A 22784-nucleotide genomic window follows, 5' to 3' on the forward strand; every position below is an offset into this window, starting at 1 on the left:
AATTGTATTAGTTATTTGGGAGAAACCTAAAGGAAGAAGTTTAAAAAAAACATGATACTTTCAATTTTTTAATGTGTAATTATGGGGATTTACCCAGGTGCTCTTTACTTTCCTACAATAATGTGTGGGAGGATTGGGAATATTACACATGACTGTAACAGCCATAATCCCTTCAAACCGCAGTATAATTTAAGCCAATTGTTTATTCTGTCATGCATTAATCAACGTAGATCTGACGTTGCACTGAATGCCATTATTCAGAATCATATCGCAGTCGCGTGTATTCGCAATACTGGTGCATTCTCCCTAAATCGAATTTGGTGTAAATCTGCTGCAAATTTACAGATAGGACACACAATCGCATACATGTGACACACAAGCGAATCGCAGTCGGGATATAAAATTTGACAAATATGAGTATATAATATGCATGGGCCTACACTTGTACCCACATACAGTATCAGTGTATTACATCTAAAAACTGTACAGTAGTCAAACTCAGCTGTTATGCTCGGTTTTCTGTTCCTCCAGCACTCGTTTACAGTTTAGCGGCTGAATGAGGGTTGCTGTGTTTGAATGGAAATCAGTGATTTACCGCGGACGAGGTGGGAATCGGGGTCATTAAGAGACGACTGTGAATTGTTGTGAAGACAATCAGCTACCCCTGTGGACGGCGGGACGGGGGGGACGAGGAATTTGAATCCTGCTTGAAGCCGGCGAGGAGGGAAAAAAAGAATATGGGCCAAGGGACGGGACAATCTGGGGGAGCAGAGGGAAGGAGAGAGGGCGAGAGAGCAGTTGAGAGACGGATAAAGGAGTTATAGACAGAGGGAAACACTGGTAAAAATACTCCTCTGGATCCAGAAAAAACTTTTTTACAACTTGATTTGAGACTGACAAGTTTGGTCCCGCTTTTGCTGTGGTTCTGCAGTTCAAACAGCGAACTATCCGTATTTTCTTTCTGCGCTGAGGGAGAGCGAGAGAGAGGGAGAGAGAGAGAGGGGGAGAGAGAGAGAGAGAGAGAGAGAGAAAACTGTAAGGGAATGTTAACTATGGACTGGAGATAAAACGTCACTGCAAGCAGAAACAAATCACAGACGGCATTCTATCTGTTTCGACTTTGAAATAGTTACTCGCAACAGTAAGAACAAGTTGGGAAGGCGAAGAGTCAGAGCTAGTGGAATAAATACCTGTGGAGTGGAGAACTTAGATTTAAATCGGTCGGAAGTACAACCACAAAACTTTTTTAGGGCACAACTCGGATGAGTTTACTTAACTCTATTGTAATGCGGACATGCGAACTGGAGTCGCGAGCTACAAGTTAAAAGGTCGAACCGTGAATTATTGTGGAGGTGCGCTGCTTGAAAGGACAGCTATGGGGAGCGAGTGGCTGGGACGGGTGATGCTGTTCTCGGCTGGGCTTCTGAGTTTAGGATCTGAAAGCACTTTGGCAGGTACGTGTTAACGTCATTATCCTTACCGTCATCATCTTCGTCAAATTTTTTTCTTCATACACATAGAGATACCTTTATTTCCCAACGCTTTTATCTAAGCAAATGGCTTAAATCAAGCAACAAATACCCCAACACCAGTGAGTCAGAGGCAACAATTAGTCCTAGAGTAAATATAGTTGATTGGATAATTAAACAAGCTAATTTTCTGTGATGTAGAGGATGAGGTGAGAGTCAGGCAACATCACCACCACCGAGAACCTGCGGAACATCTGGGCCTCGTGAAAAGAACGAACCGCTGCTCGGAGACAAACACATGTTGTTTTTTCTGAGGTTGTTTTGAAGGATATTTTGTGAGCCTGAGTCATCCGTCTGCAGCTTTTAACGTGCCAACAACAACGGAAAACCTTAACGTTTTTCTGACATGTTGCTGGGATGATGTTATTCAAGATGACGGAGACTTTAATGATTATGCTCTACCTAGATTCTGATCAATTGATAACACCGCATATTTCCATTAGACTTGGTTATAAACATTTACCTAACAAGTATTTACTTTATTATTATTTATTAACCGTTGTACTGGGGAAATTACTGCAAAGATTCCAAATGTTATGCATAAACAAACAAATTGACTATTGTCGTTCATGTGGAATCAAACCACATCTTGACAGTCAACTCAGAACAGTTGAAGCATGGTTTTATGGAGCCCAAAAAGTGTGTAACTTCACGAGGTCGAGGGATTTAACGTTTCAGCGGGCTCCTAGCGTTTCATAACCGGTTACAGAATTACAGCAAATGTTTGGGGGTAATCTTTATAGACAATTTCGAAAGTTTCTGGAAGCAAAGTACATTTTATAAGGCAGATGGTATCCACCCAAATCATCTGGTTGCTTGATATTTTTTTTAACACTACGAGGCCTTAAGGACGTGACTTTACTTGCAAATTTGAAGGAGCCTGTGGAGTCTTAATTTGTTTGATTATATATTGGCAAATGTTCCCAGAAAAAATATATGGCGTGTATGGTGTATGTCTGCCAGACATCAGCGACCATTGCATGTTTTAGAAATATTAGGATTTTGAAGGCCAAACAACGTTTTTAAAAGAACTACACTGGGTGGTATTTGTATTGTCAAAGCCTTAAATTAGAAGTTTAGCCATGTTGCTCTGTTTTGACCTGTCGAAGGCGTTCAATACAGTAGAATTATTGAAAAAGCTGTCTGCATTGGGCCTGGCCCAGGACAAGTGCCTTTGGTTTAAGTGACAGATAACAGCCTAGGTTTGTATTGTATATTGTGGGGTCAGGGTCAGCGGATCCCAGGATTTTCACTCTCTTCCAGGGGGGTCACATTGACCCGTCTGTAATATTGGGGGATCATGACCCCCCCCCCATCCCCCCTTAATTCTACACCCCCTGGTGACAGCACACCTTGTGCATTTCTTATAGTCCACAAATGAGTTCCACAGGGTTCAGTTTTGGGTCCCATACTGTTCACTCTTTGTTAATCTGTTAAATACTCTATATGTTAATTACTCTACGTTAATTAAATCATTAAATCTCTTTAAGAACTTGTGCATTTCATTTTTATGCTGACAGTACTGTACACTATGGCATTCTCTCTTGATCACGCTGTTGCAAACCTGCAGTCTGACTTCCGACTGTGACAACAGCCACTTATGGACCGTAGGCTGGTTCTAAATACAAATATTACTGTTTTCTAAGTCACAGAACATAACTTCGGATGGCCGTGAAAAGGCTACCATTTTATAGATTGTGTTGCTTCTTACAAATACCTTGGGATTTTGTTAGATGGAAATCTGTCTTCTAAAACACACGTTAGAGAGTTGGAGTTAAAGCTAAAGATTAAAATTGGTTTCTTTTATTGGAATAAATCACGTGTGTCATGCCACCACAGAAATCAAATGTTGTGTCGCTAATAGATTATGGTGATATACTGTATATGCAAGCCTCCGCTTCTGTACTCAAATCTCTGGATGCATTCTTTCATTCAGGCTTGCAAATGTTCACACTCATCACTGCCTGTTACATGGTCCAGTTGTCTTGGTGTCACTGACATCTAGAAGGGACAGACATTGGTTGGTGGTTTTATAAAAGACAGTTATGCAAAAATGTCCTGACTTTTTAACAGAGTTAATTAGTTGGATAAACAGCAGTTTGCCAAACACGCGCTCAAGACTGGATAGTTCTGGAGATACTGCAGGCCAATTCAGAACAGGGTAGAAATGCTTATAAATGCCCCACGCTCATTTAATGCCATGCAGAGTGATCTTAAGTTAAATGTTTTAATGCCTGTAAGACCTTTTACATTTATTATACATTGTCTTTTCATTGTTAATTCTTAATAATTGTTTTATTTCCATTTTATATGCATTCATATTGTTGTATACAGGGCTCAACTTGATTTCTCTGTGTAAATAAGGGTAAATGAAACTGAGATCTATGGTAGGTCTGTTTTACAGAGTCCTGGATTACAGTAATATGAACATATACAAAATACACAGACAAGAAACACACAGACATTAAGAAAAGCAATGACAAATGTGTAGCTGTGATTAATCAGACATCTCAAATGCCTTGTAGCCACCAGAGCTTCTAACTTAAGTTCACTCTGCAAAACATTCCACTGTTGGAGGTCATAAAAGTCCAAGGCAGTTTTACCCACCCCTGAATAAGTCTTTGGTATGTCTCGGACTAATTGGTTAGCAGTCAGTGATCAAGCTAATTAAACAAACGATTTTAGATGAGCGCCGGCTTATGCTTGATAATCATTTGAATGACTGACTGTAAACAAAATGCAGATGTGTTTTGGGATTGCGTCCGTACGGCTGATGTTTTGAACGTTTGCATCCGCCTGTCTGTGATTTGATCGGTGAGAGTCCTACCTGCAGTTCACCCAAGAGATGGATAGTGACTGTAGTTAGATGGAACTGGAGCCACTGCTGCCTGGCCCAGACTTCACACAGGATCACGTTTGGAAGCAGAAGGCTCTAACGTTGACTCCTCGGTGGACATGGTGGAGAGCTGTGTCATGGGGCGGTGTGTGGGTCTGGGTGGTCTGAGGGTGTTGTGGGGGGAGAGGGAGCGAGAGAATCAGGGAAAGAGACAATGCGAGAGACAGAGAACCAGAGGGAAATGCAGAGGCTTATTGGTGAGTCAGAGTTGGTGTGATTCAGGAGAGTAGAATGATGGATGGATTGGGGGGGGGGGGGGGGGTTGGGGTTGGGGGGACCCGGGGAGGGCAAAAAGCGTAGTGATTCATCTGAAAGAATGGCATGAAAAGCCGGCATGTGGGGCAAATGGGGGAGGCTGTGAAGACTGTGAAAGACGGGTCAACCAGGCATTGGCCAGGACATGGGTTAGGGTTAGGGAGAGGGAATACAAGGGACACGAAGGTGGACCTGTTACGCGGATGTCACTAGAGACACAACCCGAACAGGAAGGGTTAGGGTGACCCCTAGGATGTGTCAACACCTGGGGGGTCTTGGAGGCGTCTGGATCCATCTCAGCCTGCTGCTTCACCCCGAATATCCGCACCCACGTCTGGGACATGACTGCCGTCCGATTAGAAGGATGAGAAAAGAAGGCAGGATAGAAAGATACAGTAGAAGGGTGAATAGAATAAAGAATAGAAGTCAGGTAATTCGGGGAAAAGATATGACAAAAGGGAGCTGCTTTCTAAAACAAACGAGCTATGGGACGGAGGGAGGATGGACGTAGGACAGAGGTGGGATGGAGGTAGGACAGAGGTAGAATGTGTATGTGTGTGTGTGTGTGTTTGTGTTTGTGTGTGTGATAAAGAGAGAGAGGTGGAATGTGTATGTGTGTATGTGTGTGTGTGTGTGTTTGTGTGTGTGTGTGTGATTAAGAGAGAGAGGTAGAATGTGTATGTGTGTGGAGGAGTATATCTTGTATCTGTTGCTAGGATAGTAAATAAAGATAAAAAAGAAGAATATGTCCTTTATCTAAACATGATGGGTTCATATTTTACATTTTCAAGAGAATAATGTTAGCTATTTCCTATTTAACAGTGAAAAGAGCAAAGGAAGAGGAAGTATAAAGAAATAAAATATTAATACAGATCTATTCATACTGACTATTCATACTGACTATTCATACTGACTATTCATACTGACTATTCATACTGACTATTCATACTCATTCTGACCTCACTCCGCTGACTTGCTAAAATACATGCAGTGCCTTTATACACGCACATTTATTATTGAAAAATAATGCTTAAATGCATTTGTGCTTTTACGTTTTAATGCCGGACCAGGGACTCACATTAGCCATTAGCTTAGCCTAGCGGGAACAGATTTGTATGATTACCAAACAGAAATATTATCACTTCATGTAGGCAGACAGGGAGAGGGAGAGAGAGAGAGAGAAAGAGAAACAGATAGAGAGTGATAGAAGGGGAGGGGGAGAGAGAGGGAGAGGGGGAGGGAGAGAGAGTGAGGTAGTAGAGGGGGAGGGAGGATAGTACAGATTTGATGGAGGGGGGTTTCTCACCTGACGTTATCTCACTGAGGATAGTAAACTCATTAACACCGGTGAGAAGTTAAATGGATGTGGCGGTGTTGACCTGACTGGTCGAACCAGGCAGAGCAGCTGAGACATTCCAGACCACAGTCAGTGTAGATAGTGTGTCCTAAATTAAACACAAATGACATTACACTAATGAGACATGACATACACCAACGGCACAACATTCTTGATGACATATTGTGGGAGGGACTGTAGAAATTAGGCTGTTATGTGGCACACACACACACACACACACACACACACATGTCACACACACACACACACACACACACACACAAACAAGTTTGTATGGCTATCCTCATGGGGACCAGAAAATAGAAATTGCATGCTCCCTTACCCTAATTTAACCCTAACCCTAACCTTAACCTCAATAAAGTAACATTAATGCCTAAACTTTACCTAGATGTAATGCCTAACCTTAACCCTAAATTTAACCAACAACACCTGGACCTTAAAGAAACCCCAATTCTAACTCTAAAATGACTTGTAAATTTGACCCTAAACCTAAAACCTGAGCCGGAAATTGACTTTTGCCTCATGGGACTGGCAACAGGTCCCCATGACTCAAATGTTTTCTGGTTAGACCTAAAACACACACACACACATACACATGCACACATGCACAGACGCACACACACACATACATACACACACACATAAATACACACACACACACATTGGATAAAATAAGGCACATAGCCACATACATAATTTTGTGTGAACTGTATTCACTGTACTCGGCAGGAAACCAATGGAGTGCCTTCTCCGGGTAGGGAATGAGGCATTACCCCAAGTAAAGGAGTTCAAGTATCTCAGGGTCTTGTTCGCGAGTGAGGGGACAATGGAGCGGGAGATTGGCTGGAGAATCTGACCAGCGGGGGCGGTATTGCATTCGCTTTACCACACCGTTGTGACGAAAAGAGAGCTGAGCCGGAAGGCAAAGCTCTCGATATACCGGTCAGTTTTCCTTCCTACCCTCACCTATGGTCATGAAGGCTGGGTCATGACCGAAAGAACAAGATCGCGAGTACAAGCGGCTGAAATGGGTTTTCTCAGAAGGGTGGCTGGCTTCTCCCTTAGGGATAGGGTGCGAAGCTCAGCCATCCGTGAGGAACTCGGAGTAGAGCCGCAGCTCCTTTGCGTCGAAAGGAGCCAGTTGAGGTGGTTTGGGCGTCTGGTAAGGATGCCCCCAGGATGTCTCCCTAGGGAGGTGTTCCAGGCACGTCCAGCTGGGAGGAGACCTCGGGGTAGGCCCAGGACCAGGTGGAGAGATTATATTTCGACACTGGCCTGGGAACGCCTCGGGTTCCCCCAGTCAGAGCTGGCAAATGTGGCTTGGGAAAGGGAAGTTTGTGGTCCCCTGCTGGAGCTGCTGCCCCCGCGACCCGATACGGATAAGCGGATGAAGATGAGATGAGGGATGAGATGTATTCACTGTCCTTCTGTCCTCAGAGCTGCAGTTCATCCGTAGCCCCGGTAACGTGACATCGTCGCTAGGGAAGCCGGTGAAGGTGGAGTGCACGCTTCAGGTTCGAGGCGGAGATGACGAATATGCCCCCGACGTGATCTGGCAGAGGGACAGACAGCTCCTGGATGACGCCGAGACCAACCAGGTCCAAGTTCCGGTGGCTTCCAACACCTGGATGGTCACCAGCACTCTCAGGTAGGGAGTAGAGACTTGTCTGGATGGATGATAGATAGATGGTTGGCCTGGCTGAATGGATGGATGACTGGCTGGCTTAATGGATGAGCATGGCTGGCTTAATGGATGAGCATGGCTGGCTTAATGGATGAGCATGGCTGGCTTAATGGACGAGCATGGCTGGCTGAATGGATGAGAATGGCTGGTTGAATGGATGAGCATGGCTGGCTGAATGGATGAGCATGGCTGGCTGAATGGATGAACATGGCTGGCTGAATGGATGAGCATGGCTGTCAGTGTCTCTGTCAGTTTGTCACGGCAGTATATTTTCTCTCTCTGATAGGAACGGTCAGTTTTTCTCTCTGTTTAATGATGTTGTTCTGCACCCTCTGACCTCTCATTGAAGTGGTGTGTGTGTGTGTGTGTGTGTACAGGATAGACAAGGTGCAGCTAGCTGACATGGGCTCTTACCGTTGTGCTGTGATGTCAGAGGAACACCATGTTGTTTCTCTTGAGGGACATATCCAGCTCGAGGGTTAGTATCTCTTTCTTCCTTTTCCTTCTCCTTTTCCTCGCCTTCCCTTATTCTCTCTTTTTGCCTCTCCCCCTATTCTCTCTCGTTTTGTGCCCCTCGCCCTCCACGACTCTCCCACTTCTTCATCTTTCCATCTTGGTATTCCAGGTCTCCCTCACTTCTCGGTGGAACCCCGTCACCATTCGGTGGTGGCCAACGTGTCCCTGAGTCTTCAGTGTGTGGCCCTAGGCCCCCCGGAGCCGGTCCATGTCATCTGGCTTCAGGACGGAGCACCTCTGAACAGACTGGAAGACCCTGTGGCCCTGTCCCCCTCTACGCTCAATATAACTGGTAGGGCTGTCCCCCTCTACGCTCAGTATAACTGGTAGGGCTGTCCCCCTCTACGCTCAATATAACTGGTAGGGCTGTCCCCCTCTACGCTCAGTATAACTGGTAGGGCTGTCCCCCTCTACGCTCAGTATAACTGGTAGGGCTGTCCCCCTCTACGCTCAGTATAACTGGTAGGGCTGTCCCCCTCTACGCTCAGTATAACTGGTAGGGCTGTCCCCCTCTACGCTCAGTATAACTGGTAGGGCTGTCCCCCTCTACGCTCAGTATAACTGGTAGGGCTGTCCCCCTCTACGCTCAGTATAACTGGTAGGGCTGTCCCCCTCTACGCTCAGTATAACTGGTAGGGCTGTCCCCCTCTACGCTCAGTATAACTGGTAGGGCTGTCCCCCTCTACGCTCAATATACTGGTAGGGCTGACCCTCATTCGACCTGTCCCACCCATTTGGGTGCCCCCCAATCGAACAGTCCCACCCATTTGGGTGACCCTCATTCGACCTGTCCCACCCATTTGGGTGACCCTCATTCGACCTGTCCCACCCATTTGAGCCGGTGAAGAAGAAGGTGGGATTATAGGGGCGTGAAGCAGGAGGTAAGGGAGGAGGTGGGAGGAGAGGGGTGAGGAGCAGGGGGGTGAAGGAGGAGGTGGGAGGGTTGGGGTGAGTCACCCAGGGCCGACAGAGACAGGCAGAGGTGTAGCAGGGTAATGAGGGTTTGACTCATAGCAGGTTTTCTGAACTATGCCGTTACTGGTACTGTCGGGCTGTTGGGCAGGACTCACAGTCTTGGAATGGTCAGCTGCCGCAGTCCTCTATCCACATGGACAGAAATATAATCAGAGAGAAAAACAGCAATGCACTCAATCGGCCCTGAAAGAGAAATGACTGAGCCCATATTCAACCACTAATGCCATCTGCATTAGTCAGCCAGTCTCTGCTAGCCAACAAGTCATCCAGCCAGATAGCCAACCAACCAGTCAGTAGACCAGTCAGCCACCCTGTCAGCTAACCAACCAGGTTGTCAGCTAACCAGCCAGCCAGTCAGTTATTCAGTGAGCCACAGCACCCAGACAGACGTTCCCTTGGTCCTGATTCAGGTACACCCACAGTCCCGCAATAATCTAGCTACGCAGCTAGGCTAGCTACCGTGCATCTACATCCATTGATGAAAACAGATCGCTTTGCTTCAGTTTAGCATAACATTACAGCCACTCTTTCCCTAAAATTAAGAGCAACTGTTATAGGACATTAGTCTTTAGATGAGCATGCTTTTTCACGATTCCACTTTCAATCAATCAGGCATGTAATGTTACGTTACCACAGTTGGCAGAATGCGTGAACACATATTTAGCTAGCAGCTACTGACAGTAGTTAGCTATCTCTGGTGGAAGATATTTAAATGTACTTTTGTTTTTATTTTCTAAGATATCTATTACTACTGTCGGAGTGTCTGGCTTAGGTACAGCTTTATGTTGTTTTCCTGATAATTTGCAAAACTTCATAGTCCCTGATTATTTATGCATGAGACACCTTTGCTCCATGTAAATGGCCGACTAAGACCACGTTACCAAAGAATGTCAGCATTGAATTTTATTTGGGTTATTTTAACCTGTTTCAGCCAGGTGTTCTTGTAACCGATGACCCATTGTTAATTAACTATGAATTGATCTCAACATGGCTCATATCAAGCTTTAGATTCAGTTCCCCAGTCTCGGATAATGAGTCAGTTGGAGTCTAAGATATTACAGAAAGCCATGGAGCTGAGATATGCTGACCAATCAGAGACGAGCTGACCAATCAGAGATGTGCTGACCAATCAGCTGATAAGGAAGGAAGAAGAAAGAGATGAGTGTGTTGCAACTGTGTGGTGTTCTGACTGGGCGGTTCATTCACCCACACAGTTAGGGGTCAGCCCACCAAACCTCTTTTCCTTCCCTTCTCCTCCCTCAGACACTGTCCGGCCTTACACAAACTTCAACAATGAAGGCATGGTTCTCTCTGGACAACATATCACACTGTGTGGCTTAGATGAGACATGCAAGTCTGCATACTTGTCCGTCTGTCCATCCGTGCGCACAATTTGGAATACATTTGTTTTGCGCACTCATCTCTCGAATGCACACGCACACACATTTGTAACTCATCCACAAACACGTGCACGCTTCATGTCCTGTCAGTGTTCACAAACAGTTCACATACTTGGTGGCTGGAATCTAGAAACCTAACACAATCCTAACTTTAATTTAATCGTAACCTGCAATAATCCTGACTTTCCCCTCGGCCACAATAATGCAAACGCCATTTTCCGCTGCTCTGCAAAAGTAACTCAGTGTGCATTAGATTCTGCTGAGTCTCGGATTAGGTTTAAGATGATGACCGGAGTTCCCTATTCACACCTCTCGGGTCGTAGGTTTTGTTCCTTCCAAGGAGAGCAACCAACTCTTTCACTGTCTTGTTCTTTAAGCAAGTGGTTGCAGAGAAGAGCAAACGTCTGCAACTCCTCGTTTGCTGTGGAAGCAGAACAAACTCCCTACCATAGGAAATTCACTTGGTTTCTAAGTAAATTCATTCTAGCTCTGCTTCTGTGTGTTCCCTGTCAGGTCTGAACCGAACCAGTACATTCTCCTGTGAGGCCCACAATCGTAAAGGAGTGGCTACGTCTGGGTCTGGGACCGTCACAGTCCTGCCATCCCAGCCCCTGAAAGTAACAGCTGTGGAGGTCACCAACTCCAGCCTCCTCCTCACCTGGCAGCCTGGCTTTGGAGGTGTCTATCCCATAACCCACTGCACTGTACAGGTGATTACCCACAACCCACAACATCTTACAGGGGATTACCCATAAACCACTGCACCTTCCAGGTAAAAACCCACAACCCTCTGCACCAATTAAGTGGTTACCCACAACCCACAGCGCCATATAGGTGGTTACCCACAACCCACTGCACTGTACAGGCCAAACACAGACAGACCAGGTGTCTCAATTAAAATGTGATTTGTATGATTCTGTAACAGCAGGTGTTACGTTTTCCCCACAATTTCAGCATTACGAAAATGAGAGATAGAAGTGAAAAAAGACCCAAAACCCTTTCAGGAGGAGTGTTGAAGTGGGCACGTAGTGTTTGAACCACCGGTCAATAAAGACGTCTGCTAATCTTTGTTGGGACCATGACTGTAGCCTTTTGTTCAAATGGTTTCGGAGAGAAAAGAGCTTGCCTTGCTTTTCTTCCTCCGACTCAACCTCCATGTCCTTCCCAGCCGTCCCCCTCCCTCCCTCCCTCTGTCTCTCCCTCCCTCCACCCCTACCTCGCTCCCTCCCTCCTTCCCTCACTCCACCCCTTCCTCGCTCCGTCCCTCCTTCCTCCATCTCCTTCCCTGTCCTTGTTCAGTCATGTAGCCGTGGGATCCAATTTCACTCTGGGAAAGTGGCCTCCTGGACTAATCCCATGTAACACCCCTCCCTCTGTCCCTCCCTCCATCCCACTCCAAAGCCGCTCGTACCGGCGTAGAGGAATATTCTCTCCGGGCAGCGGAGAGCAGAATGGAGAACCACCCCTAAACGTCTGGTTTTAATCAAGCCCTTTTCTCCTGCACCCCTCCAATTTTACCCCTCTGTCTGCACCCCTTTAACTGTACCCAAGACTCTACCTCTACCCCGCCCAGACCCACGCAGGAGGCAGCCAAGGGGCCCAGGGTTAGAAGAATGGGTACATGTTTGAATTTAACGTTGTGGAAAAGAGAGTAGGAAGGAAAACGAACAAAGAAAAAGGACAAGAGAGGCAGAACCTGAGTGTAATAAAGACAAGACGTATCAGCTTGGCTTCATGCGGTGTGTGGTGTTGTCATCAGCGTCATGTCAGGGGTGTTGTCTTGTCAGTGTCATCCATGAGTATCTTCTATGAATACCTTCTATCAGTATCATCTATAAGTATCATCTATGAGTACCTTCTATCAGTATCATCATTGAGTATCTTCTGTCACTTTCTTCTGTCGTTATCTTCTATTAGTATCGTCTGTGAGTATCATCGATCAGTATATTATTATCAGTGTCTTCTGTCAATATCTTTTTATTTTCTGTCAGTATCTTCCACAGTATCATGTCATCAGCCTCTTGTCCTCAGCATGGTGTCATCAGCGTTGTGATGTCAGTATACAGATAGAGACTGCTGGCTAGAGACTGCTGGCTATATAAATAGAGACTGCTGGCTATACAGATAGAGACTGCTGGCTATATAGATAGAGACTGCTGGCTAGAGACTGCTGGCTATATAGATAGAGACTGCTGGCTATACAGATAGAGACTGCTGGCTATATAGATAGAGACTGCTGGCTATACAGATAGAGACTGCTGGCTATACAGATAGAGACTGCTGGCTATACAGATAGAGACTGCTGGCTATACAGATAGAGACTGCTGGCTATATAGATAGGGACTGCTGGCTATGCAGATAGAGACTGCTGGCTATACAGATAGAGACTGCTGGCTATACAGATAGAGACTGCTGGCTATACAGATAGAGACTGCTGGCTATATAGATAGAGACTGCTGGCTATACAGATAGAGACTGCTGGCTATACAGATAGAGACTGCTGGCTATACAGATAGAGACTGCTGGCTATACAGATAGAGACTGCTGGCTATATAGATAGGGACTGCTGGCTATACAGATAGAGACTGCTGGCTATACAGATAGGGACTGCTGGCTATGCAGATAGAGACTGCTGGCTATACAGATAGAGACTGCTGGCTATGCAGATAGAGACTGCTGGCTATACAGATAGAGACTGCTGGCTATAAAGATAGAGACTGCTGGCTATACAGATAGAGACTGCTGGCTATACAGATAGAGACTGCTGGCTATTCAGATAGAGACTGCTGGCTATGCAGATAGAGACTGCTGGCTATACAGATAGAGACTGCTGGCTATACAGATAGAGACTGCTGGCTATACAGATAGAGACTGCTGGCTATACAGATAGAGACTGCTGGCTATACAGATAGAGACTGCTGGCTATACAGATAGAGACTGCTGGCTATACAGATAGAGACTGCTGGCTATACAGATAGAGACTGCTGGCAATACAGAGTTAAGGCTACAGGAGGATGGCAGGGCAGAGACTGGTAGGATGTTGCCTGGGCTGGGGTAGGCAGGATGAGGTAGGCAGGATGGGATGAGCCATACCGGGGGAATGCACCATCTCCAACAGTATGATTTACGAGTGAGTCGTTTAGATTCAGATCTATCCGTGTGACTCAGGAGTGAGTCATAAATTAGATTAACTGTGTTGTTTACTGGTCAAATTGTAATTCAGTGAGTCAGTCTGTCAACTGCCCATCCATTTAAACATCTGGTCAGTAGACCATAAGGCTGTCTGTCTACTGTCATTTACCTGGTCCCCAGTCACACATCTGCCTGTCTGTTCAATTACTCAGATACTTTGATGTTCAACCTTCTCTCTTCAAAGTTGTGTTGGTGTTGTGTCAGTGTTTCGTCAGTGTTTTGTCAATTTTTTGTCAGTGTTTCGTCAGTGTTGTGTCTGTGTTGTGTCAGTGTTTTGTTAATGTTGTGTCAGTGTTGGGTCAGTGTTGTGTCAATGTTGTGTCAGTGTTAGTGATGTTATTTTCGCTTAGCAAACCCTGATACAACAACTGAACCCAACACGATGCTTAACAAAAAATATCTATAACATTAATACACGAAACAAAAAAAATCACTATACAACACAATAACAACAACAGCAAAAAACAGGAACATCCAGGCAAAATAACAGTTTGAAATTGGTCCAGATGTTTTCATGGGGTTCCTTGCCTCCAGCTGTGGGGTTACGTGTATGCAGTAGGAGATGTGTTGACACAGCATGTTCATGTTGCTGAACAGGAACAGGTTATGATAATGGTAATGGTTGTCACGTTCCAAGAATCCCTCACAGCATCTAAACTAATGATGCCGCTTTTTGAATCACCTCACTGAATCTGGCTGCCTGCCCAACACGAAGGAGGCTTGGAGAAGTTGCTGTTTACAGGCACTTCTTCAATTAAACCACGCACGCACGCACACACACCCACACACACACACACGCAAGAAGGCAGTCATGCAGCGCAATTGCAAACATGCACAGCTGCTAAGCTCTGAGGAAAGGCGTGAGGTGATGGATGAAGTTAGAGGAGGTGGTGAAAGATGACCTCCAGTGACTGACTGCTGTCACAGAGGAACTATAACTGAAGACCTCATTTTAAGGGGAAACTGAAACTCTGGATTGTTTGGTTGCGATTCTGACGGGTTGATCTCAGTGGATTCTCTGAAACAGAAACCTTCAACCTTTTGTATAAATTATTTTCAATAAAACGGAACCTCATCCATACCTCATCCATATGCTATCTATTTTGTTGGAAATAAATGTTTACTATTCTTTTGATAGTTTTTTATTTTCAAAATTGAACATTTGTTGTTTTTTATTGATGTTTGCGGCACTCTTGAAGGAACATGCAAGTAACCTTTTCGCAGAATTTTTTTTGGGTTGTGAATTGTGGCGATTTTGTTTTTGTTTCAATTGATTCAATGTCCTATGCCAAGCATTCATCCCTCTTGAGAAAAATATTTTTAATTTCAATGAGACTGACCTGGTTAAAAAAAGTCAAAATACATAGAATTTGGGAGACAACCATGTTGACATGTGTGTCCCCCTTCAGGCCAGGCGTTCAGGAGAGGACGTGGCTGTCGATGGGCTGCACCGCATGATCCACAACCAGAATGTGAATGTGCCGCCAGCCAGCTACCAGATCCGAGGCCTGGATCCTCACAGTCTGTACGCGGTGCGACTGGCCTGCCACAGCTCTCAGGGGGCCTCGGACTGGACCCCCTGGGTCACGCTCCAAACCGAGGAAGGAGGTGGGACTTTACTTTCCATTACAGGGGCTGTGTCTTAATTTGACCCAGTTCCTCGCTGTGCGAAACAACGACGCTATGTAGAATTTCTTGGGGGGTTTGAACCGTGTAGTGGTTGATACATTTCTCATTAGCCCAAACCAACTAAGGCATTTTAAGGTTGGAATTACACACCTAAAATACTGTACACTAGAAGGTTGCATTTCCTGCTATCCAGCTCATCTGTGTTTTAAAGCAGATATGTGACAACATATTCATATGGATATTAGGACCACAATACGCTATCAGCGATTTACTGGGGTAAAAGTTTAACAGATTATAAACTGAAGTCTCAATTTGTCTCAGTATTGTGGTTATTCTTCGGTCCGGCATCTTTAGACACTGATACCACATTGATAGATCTGGTTCTCCAACTTCTCCGTTGGGGCCCTGCGATAAGATACAGTACAGAGCTGAAACCTGGCAAACACTGAGGGGTTTGTTTTTGCCCAAGGAGCTGTGAGCGGGCCGGCATCCATTGTGACTCAAGGTCGAGGGCATTGATTGGTCCAGGCCTTGTCCTGTCCCTGCCGCTGCACACTGAGCGGATTGGGTCGCTATCCAGCTAGTCTGTGACAACACCTCAACGCGGCTGCGCTAAAAAGAATGTAGACGCTCTCATCTGTTGCCATTTAGGACGTCGTAGAGGTTGTGTCTCGCTGGGACGTCGCCCGTAGGCTGGAATCAAAGCTCAGGAAGTTGTGGCTCAGTCGTCTGGTCGTCGGTCTGCCTTCTCTTTCTCACTTTCTCCCTCTGTCTCTCATGCCCTCTCTCTTGTTCTAGCTGTCTCTTCCTCACTCGCTTGGTCTTTCCCTCCCTCTCACTCCCTTACTGTCTCACCCAAATCTCTCTCTTCTCTCTCTCTCTCTCTTCTCTCTCTCTCTCTTCTCTCTCTCTCTCTCTCTTCTCTCTCCTCTGTCTCTCTTCTCTCTCTCCTCTCTCCTCTGTCTCTCTCTCTCTATCTGGGTCAACTCTGTCATGCTTGTCATACTTGCATGTTCATTAGGCCATAGTGAGGCCCAAGTTGTGAAAACGAAAATGTGTGTTAATGTGAGTGAGTGCGTGTGTGCGTGTGGGTGTTTGCTAGTGGGTGGGTATTTGGCAGGTTACCGTGGTTAGACTGAAGTGTCCGCCCGGCCGGTCAACCTGGATCTGTGTTTACTGACACAGACAGTCAGAAGACAGAACCAGACGCTGCAGCTCCGAGGGTTTACAGAAAGCGTTTACAATATAAACGAAGGAGATGTCGAGAGGAAACAGAATTGCTGGGCAGGAGGCGTGGATGGAGAAAGGGGTGCAGAGAAAGCATATATGGTCAGTTTAGCTAGCGGCTCTACTCCGCTGTCAAAACTCAAACGCTATTTTGCTTCCACTTGACTAAGAGGGATTTTTCCATGCCAGCTCATGCTGTCGGCGTCCAGGGGTTTTAAGGAACAAAAGGGGGCGGGAGGAGAGTATGTGCAGGATAGGGTTCATTAAGCAGATATGGCATGGGCAAGATGCAGGGGCTTTCCATGTTGATGTTGCTGAGAGTTAAGCAGCATTTCATCACAGCACTTCTGATAAACAACCGGGGGAGAAGCAGAAGCGAGGGACAATGAGGGGGCAGGAATGGAGAAGAGAGTGGAAAATGGAGGAATGGAGAAATGAGAAGTGGGTTTTAACATACAGGAAAAAAAAATATTTCTAAACACTAACTTGTGTCATTCTCTGCTCCTGTCCTATGGGAGTGATTGTTGTTGGAAAGGTACTGGGTCTGTCTCTCTCTGGGCTGATGTACAGTATCTCACAGAAGTGAGTACACCCCTCACATTTTTGCAAATATTTGATTATATATTTTCATGTGACAACACTGAAGAACTGACACTTTGCTACAATGTAAAGTAGTGATTGTACAGCTTGTATAACAGTGTAAATCTGCGGTCCCCTCAAAATAACTCAACGCGCAGCCATTAATGTCTTAACCGCCGGCAACAAAAGTGAGTACAACCCCTAAGTGAAAATACTGTAAGTTAGATAGGGTGAGACAACAAAAGTGAGTACACCCCTAAGTGAACATACTGTAAGTTAGATAGGGTGAGACAACAAAAGTGAGTACACCCCTAAGTGAACATACTGTAAGTTAGATAGGGTGAGACAACAAAAGTGAGTACAACCCCTAAGTGAAAATACTGTAAGTTAGATAGGGTGAGACAACAAAAGTGAGTACAACCCCTAAGTGAACATACTGTAAGTTAGATAGGGTGAGACAACAAAAGTGAGTACACCCCTAAGTGAACATACTGTAAGTTAGATAGGGTGAGACAACAAAAGTGAGTACAACCCCTAAGTGAAAATACTGTAAGTTAGATAGGGTGAGACAACAAAAGTGAGAGACTGTAAGTTACGGGAATATCTCAGGTCTGAGTGAGATTACGTGTACTGTTTTGGCTAATCGCTTAGCACACTCTGCCATCTTCCAGTGTGAATAACAGTCAGAAGGAGATACCGAGGAAGAAGACGTAAGCCTCGTGGTCAGGTGCTTGATTAGTCAGGGTTAGAGAGACAGGAAGAAAGAGAAAGGCCAACAAATTAGAAAGAAAAACGAGCATGTCTAAGAATCGGTGCAGAATATCGGAGGAACGAAAAAAAAAAGAAGATGAAAGAGAGAGTTAACGAGAGCTGAGTCAAAGTTTCCATGGCTCTGTGTCTCAGAGGGATAGAGATCCAGGAGGTGAGCTGGCCCGACAGCCGTCTCTCCGATTCCTCCTAATCAGTCTTCTTCCGTGTGTGTGTGTGTGTGTTGCCTTGAAAGGTGTCTGATAACAACGTCCTATTTGTGACATTGTCGTTTCCATTGTCGCTGATCTCTCCCTTCTCATTTCTACTCCCTTCACGTCAAGGCCTCATAGTCGACTCCCTCCTCCACCTCCTCCTCCTCCTCCACCTCCTCCTCCTCTGTTCGGGGCAATGCCTACACTCTACCAGTGCGACAGAGGAATGTATTTCCTGCGTATGAAAACGAGCGGGGCTAGTCTCTCGTTCCCCTCTTACAGTTCATGCGATTCCCTTTTTCCTTCTTCCTCCTGTCCTACCCCCAGATGACCTGTGACTTCAGAGAGATGAAATATAGCCAAGTACTGTGGGAAAAATGAAAGAAAGAGAAGGGGGGGGGGGTATAGTGGGAGAACAACACAGAAGGAGAGAAAGAGAAGCCCTCCCCCCCAAGCTTACTATGCCCCCCCCAAAAAAAAAAACAGGACAACAGGCCAAAAGAAAAGAGGGAAAGACTGAAAGAGAAGGAGAGAGAGAGAGAGAAAGATGCCCCCTGTCCCAAAGCAAAAGTTTGATATGACATTATTCTTCCAATTGACTTTCATTCAGAACATAATGGAGAGACAAGATACTTCGTTCATGAAATGACTTTGCACAACATGACACATGGCTCAGCATGAAACGCAGAGTTGTCTCTATCTCTTTGGACAACTGGAGTTGTCTCTATCTCTTTGGACACATGGAGTTGTCTCTATCTCTTTGGACACATGGAGTTGTCTCTATCTCTTTGGACACATGGAGTTGTCTCTATCTCTTTGGACACAGGGAGTTGTCTCTATCTCTTTGGACACAGGGAGTTGTCTCTATCTCTTTGGACACAGGGAGTTGTCTCTATCTCTTTGGACACAGGGAGTTGTCTCTATCTCTTTGGACACAGGGAGTTGTCTCTATCTCTTTGGACACAGGGAGTTGTCTCTATCTCTTTGGACACATGGAGTTGTCTCTATCTCTTTGGACACAGGGAGTTGTCTCTATCTCTTTGGACACAGGGAGTTGTCTCTATCTCTTTGGACACATGGAGTTGTCTCTATCTCTTTGGACACAGGGAGTTGTCTCTATCTCTTTGGACACATGGAGTTGTCTCTATCTCTTTGGACACAGGGAGTTGTCTCTATCTCTTTGGACACAGGGAGTTGTCTCTATCTCTTTGGACACAGGGAGTTGTCTCTATCTCTTTGGACACAGGGAGTTGTCTCTATCTCTTTGGACAACTGGAGTTGTCTCTATCTCTTTGGACACAGGGAGTTGTCTCTATCTCTTTGGACACAGGGAGTTGTCTCTATCTCTTTGGACACATGGAGTTGTCTCTATCTCTTTGGACATAGGGAGTTGTCTCTATCTCTTTGGACACAGGGAGTTTTCTCTATCTCTTTGGATACGCAAATCATTATGTTACCATAAAATGACAACAGGATGAATCATCTCTGTGTATTTGAAGGGTGTCTTGTTAATTACTGTTTTTTACAGTCACATTGGCACTAATTTCAGAACGTTGATGTCATTTTTCAAAATTCTAGACCCAAAACCCAAACAGTCATCACTGGTAACACAAACTGTCTCAGGACATTGCATTGCGCATTCATATCAATAAAGAAACCCAGTACCCAGCACCATCAGTGGTTCAAATCAGTTCTTTATCATGCAGTATCACAAGAACATTCATTTAGATCACCCACCCACAAGATACTCATATTTTCACTGTGTAGTTGTTCGTTCAATCATTGAATATTGTAGAACAATACACATCACTGTAAAATAACTAGTTGAGAAAATACTACAGACACAGTGGAGTCATTGAACAAAATCAGATATTTATTAATGAAATAGAATAAAATCACAATATAGGTTTCTTTAAATCAAAGCAACAATAATTTGCTACAACAAACTACAGTAAATGTCCACTGCAGTGTCCCTCACCTGGCTTACTGTAAAAAGCAAAAGAAAGGATTGATTGCTGTAATTCTATATTTCTATCAACCGTGTCTTGTGGATTTGGCCACATGTTCTCATCCACATCACAATGGATGTTTTCATTAGCCAAACATCTTGGGGAGGATCCAGGCCTGACACTGGTCTGCCGTGATGTCATTGTGTGTCCCATACATGGCCTGGAGAAGGGTGACTTGCTCGTGAGGACACCTATCATATACCTTGCACCTCCATGTGGAGAAACATTCCTCAATCGGGTTAAGGAAAGGAGAGTATGGTACAGGGTGGTCAATTGTGGATGGGCCAGAATCTATGCTTGCAACATTTGAACACAATGACATGGGTCACGCCATCAGCTCTACATGGTGGAACCTGACATTATCCCACACAATGACATGGGTCACGCCATCAGCTCTACATGGTGGAACCTGACTTTATCCCACACAATGACATGGGTCACTCCATCAGCTCTACATGGTGGAACCTGACATTACCCCACACAATGACATGGGTCACGCCATCAGCTCTACATGGTGGAACCTGACATTATCCCACACAATGACATGGGTCACGCCATCAGCTCTACATGGTGGAACCTGACATTATCCCACACAATGACATGGGTCACGCCATCAGCTCTACATGGTGGAACCTGACATTATCCCACACAATGACATGGGTCACGCCATCAGCTCTACATGGTGGAACCTGACATTATCCCACACAATGACATGGGTCACGCCATCAGCTCTACATGGTGGAACCTGACATTATCCCACACAATGACATGGGTCACGCCATCAGCTCTACATGGTGGAACCTGACATTATCCCACACAATGACATGGGTCAAGCCATCAGCTTTACATGGTGGAACCTGACATTATCCCACACAATGACATGGGTCACGCAATCAGCTCTACATGGTGGAACCTGACATTATCCCACACAATGACATGGGTCACGCCATCAGCTCTATAGACCTGATCGAGCTCATCAAGGACGGTTACAAGGAGAGCTGCATTATATGATCCAATATGAGGACTGCGTCCCACCACACCATCTTCTGATACAGCCGTGCACATGGTGATGATGGCCCCACGTTGTCCGGGTACTTGGATCGTCGCCCGCTGGCCAATGAAATTCCAACCTCTCCTCCTTGTCTTAGCCAGTTTGAAGCCTGCCTTATTCAAAAAGATGAATTTACTCCATCACCCTCTAAAAATACATTTTGGATACTGAGTTACTGATTACAATGATGTATAATATTGTGGAATTTGGGGGAATTTTTCACAACAGGCATATTGAAACTGAACACACCTGAACATAATCAGTTCCCAGCTGCTTTCACACTGCAGGACGTTCTGATGATTGAGATCACGGTTGACCTTCTGAGGTTTGGTTGAATCATTGTAGCTGGCCCAGTCATTGTCATGCCATGATTTACAACATGGTCTATTGCTTGGGTTTTCAAAACCTTAACATCATACTCTGGCCCTAACAGTCATCCCTCACCTGGCCAATCCTTGGCTGTTTAACAGGATGGGTTGAACAGGGTTATGATGGGCTACAGCAGAGATTAGAGACACAAATATCAAGAGAGAAAAAGAAAGTGAGAGACGAACTTGTGCGTGAGAGAAATGGAGTCCTGGCAGAGTTGACAGCCTTGATGGTTTTGGTCCCAGCTGATCTGGGAAACACTGCTGCAATTGGTGGCTATCGGATCTAATGGCTTTATGTAAATAGCATTTGTTCTCTATTGATCCCACTAAGGTCATGACCTGTTTTATGGGAAACACTCCGTTAAATGAAGTCCACTGTACTCTCAGAACAAAGCGCTGACTGGTTAATTGGTCCTTTTCCTGCTGAAAATTGAGAAAGACAGAAGCGGAGTGCTGGATGAACATGGGCGGGGGCCTTTTAGTGTGAAAGTTAGAAAAGTCAGAGAGAAACAGATGTAATCTTTTGGACCTGAGAAAGAAAAAGGAGAGAAAGAGAAAAAACAGGTTTGCAAAGGGGACAGGGGGAGGGACAGGGGGAGGGACAGGGGGAGGGACTGGGGGGAGGGACAGGGGAAGGGACTGGAGGAGGGATCTGGCAGGAGGCCGGACATGGAGGGTGTTGCTCTTGGCAGCAGAGAGAGAGAAGAGAGGGAACAGGGAGAGGAGAGAAAGAAGAGGGAGAGGAGAGAGAGAAGAGAGGCCACATGTGGAAACAATCATCCCCAAACACTTCCTGATAACATCATCCCTCCCTCCACAGCCATGTTCAACATACAGTATAGCCGTTGAGTGTGAGAGACGAAGCACCCCCTAAATTCTCAAACTACTAAAGTTAAGAAGCACCGCCTTGTGAGAGACTGTTAACAAACACACAAGCATACTATATATACACACACACACTCACGCACACACATACACACACACACACATAAATACTTCAAATACACACATTCCTGCTACTATTTCCAACATGTTTTTTTGGGGGGGGGGCTCTTTCTATCTAGGCCTATGAGTGAGAATGAATGAAAGAGAAGAAATATCAAGAAAGGACTTAAGAAACAAGGGAATATGAGAGATTGAAATGGAGAGAGA

General features: G+C 45.4%; 1 protein-coding gene across 3 annotated transcripts in view; it reads left to right on the plus strand.

Annotated features, from left to right (window-relative positions):
• Window positions 1-549: 549 nt before the first annotated feature.
• The window catches only part of LOC105027024 (tyrosine-protein kinase receptor UFO), a 43111-nt gene continuing 20876 nt past the window's right edge, over window positions 550-22784 (plus strand). For all 3 annotated transcript variants that reach the window (XR_004576133.1, XR_004576134.1, XM_034294175.1), the window contains exons 1-6: window positions 550-1454; window positions 7475-7685; window positions 8099-8199; window positions 8347-8529; window positions 11126-11322; window positions 15214-15412. Coding sequence is in view for 1 of the 3 variants with exons in the window: in XM_034294175.1 (XP_034150066.1) it covers window positions 1295-1454; window positions 7475-7685; window positions 8099-8199; window positions 8347-8529; window positions 11126-11322; window positions 15214-15412 (1051 nt within the window). In the remaining 2 variants the exon portion in view is untranslated. The remainder of the gene's footprint in view (window positions 1455-7474; window positions 7686-8098; window positions 8200-8346; window positions 8530-11125; window positions 11323-15213; window positions 15413-22784) is intronic.

This window comes from Esox lucius, chromosome 1, assembly GCF_011004845.1.
Source record: "Esox lucius isolate fEsoLuc1 chromosome 1, fEsoLuc1.pri, whole genome shotgun sequence".
NCBI lineage: Eukaryota > Metazoa > Chordata > Actinopteri > Esociformes > Esocidae > Esox > Esox lucius.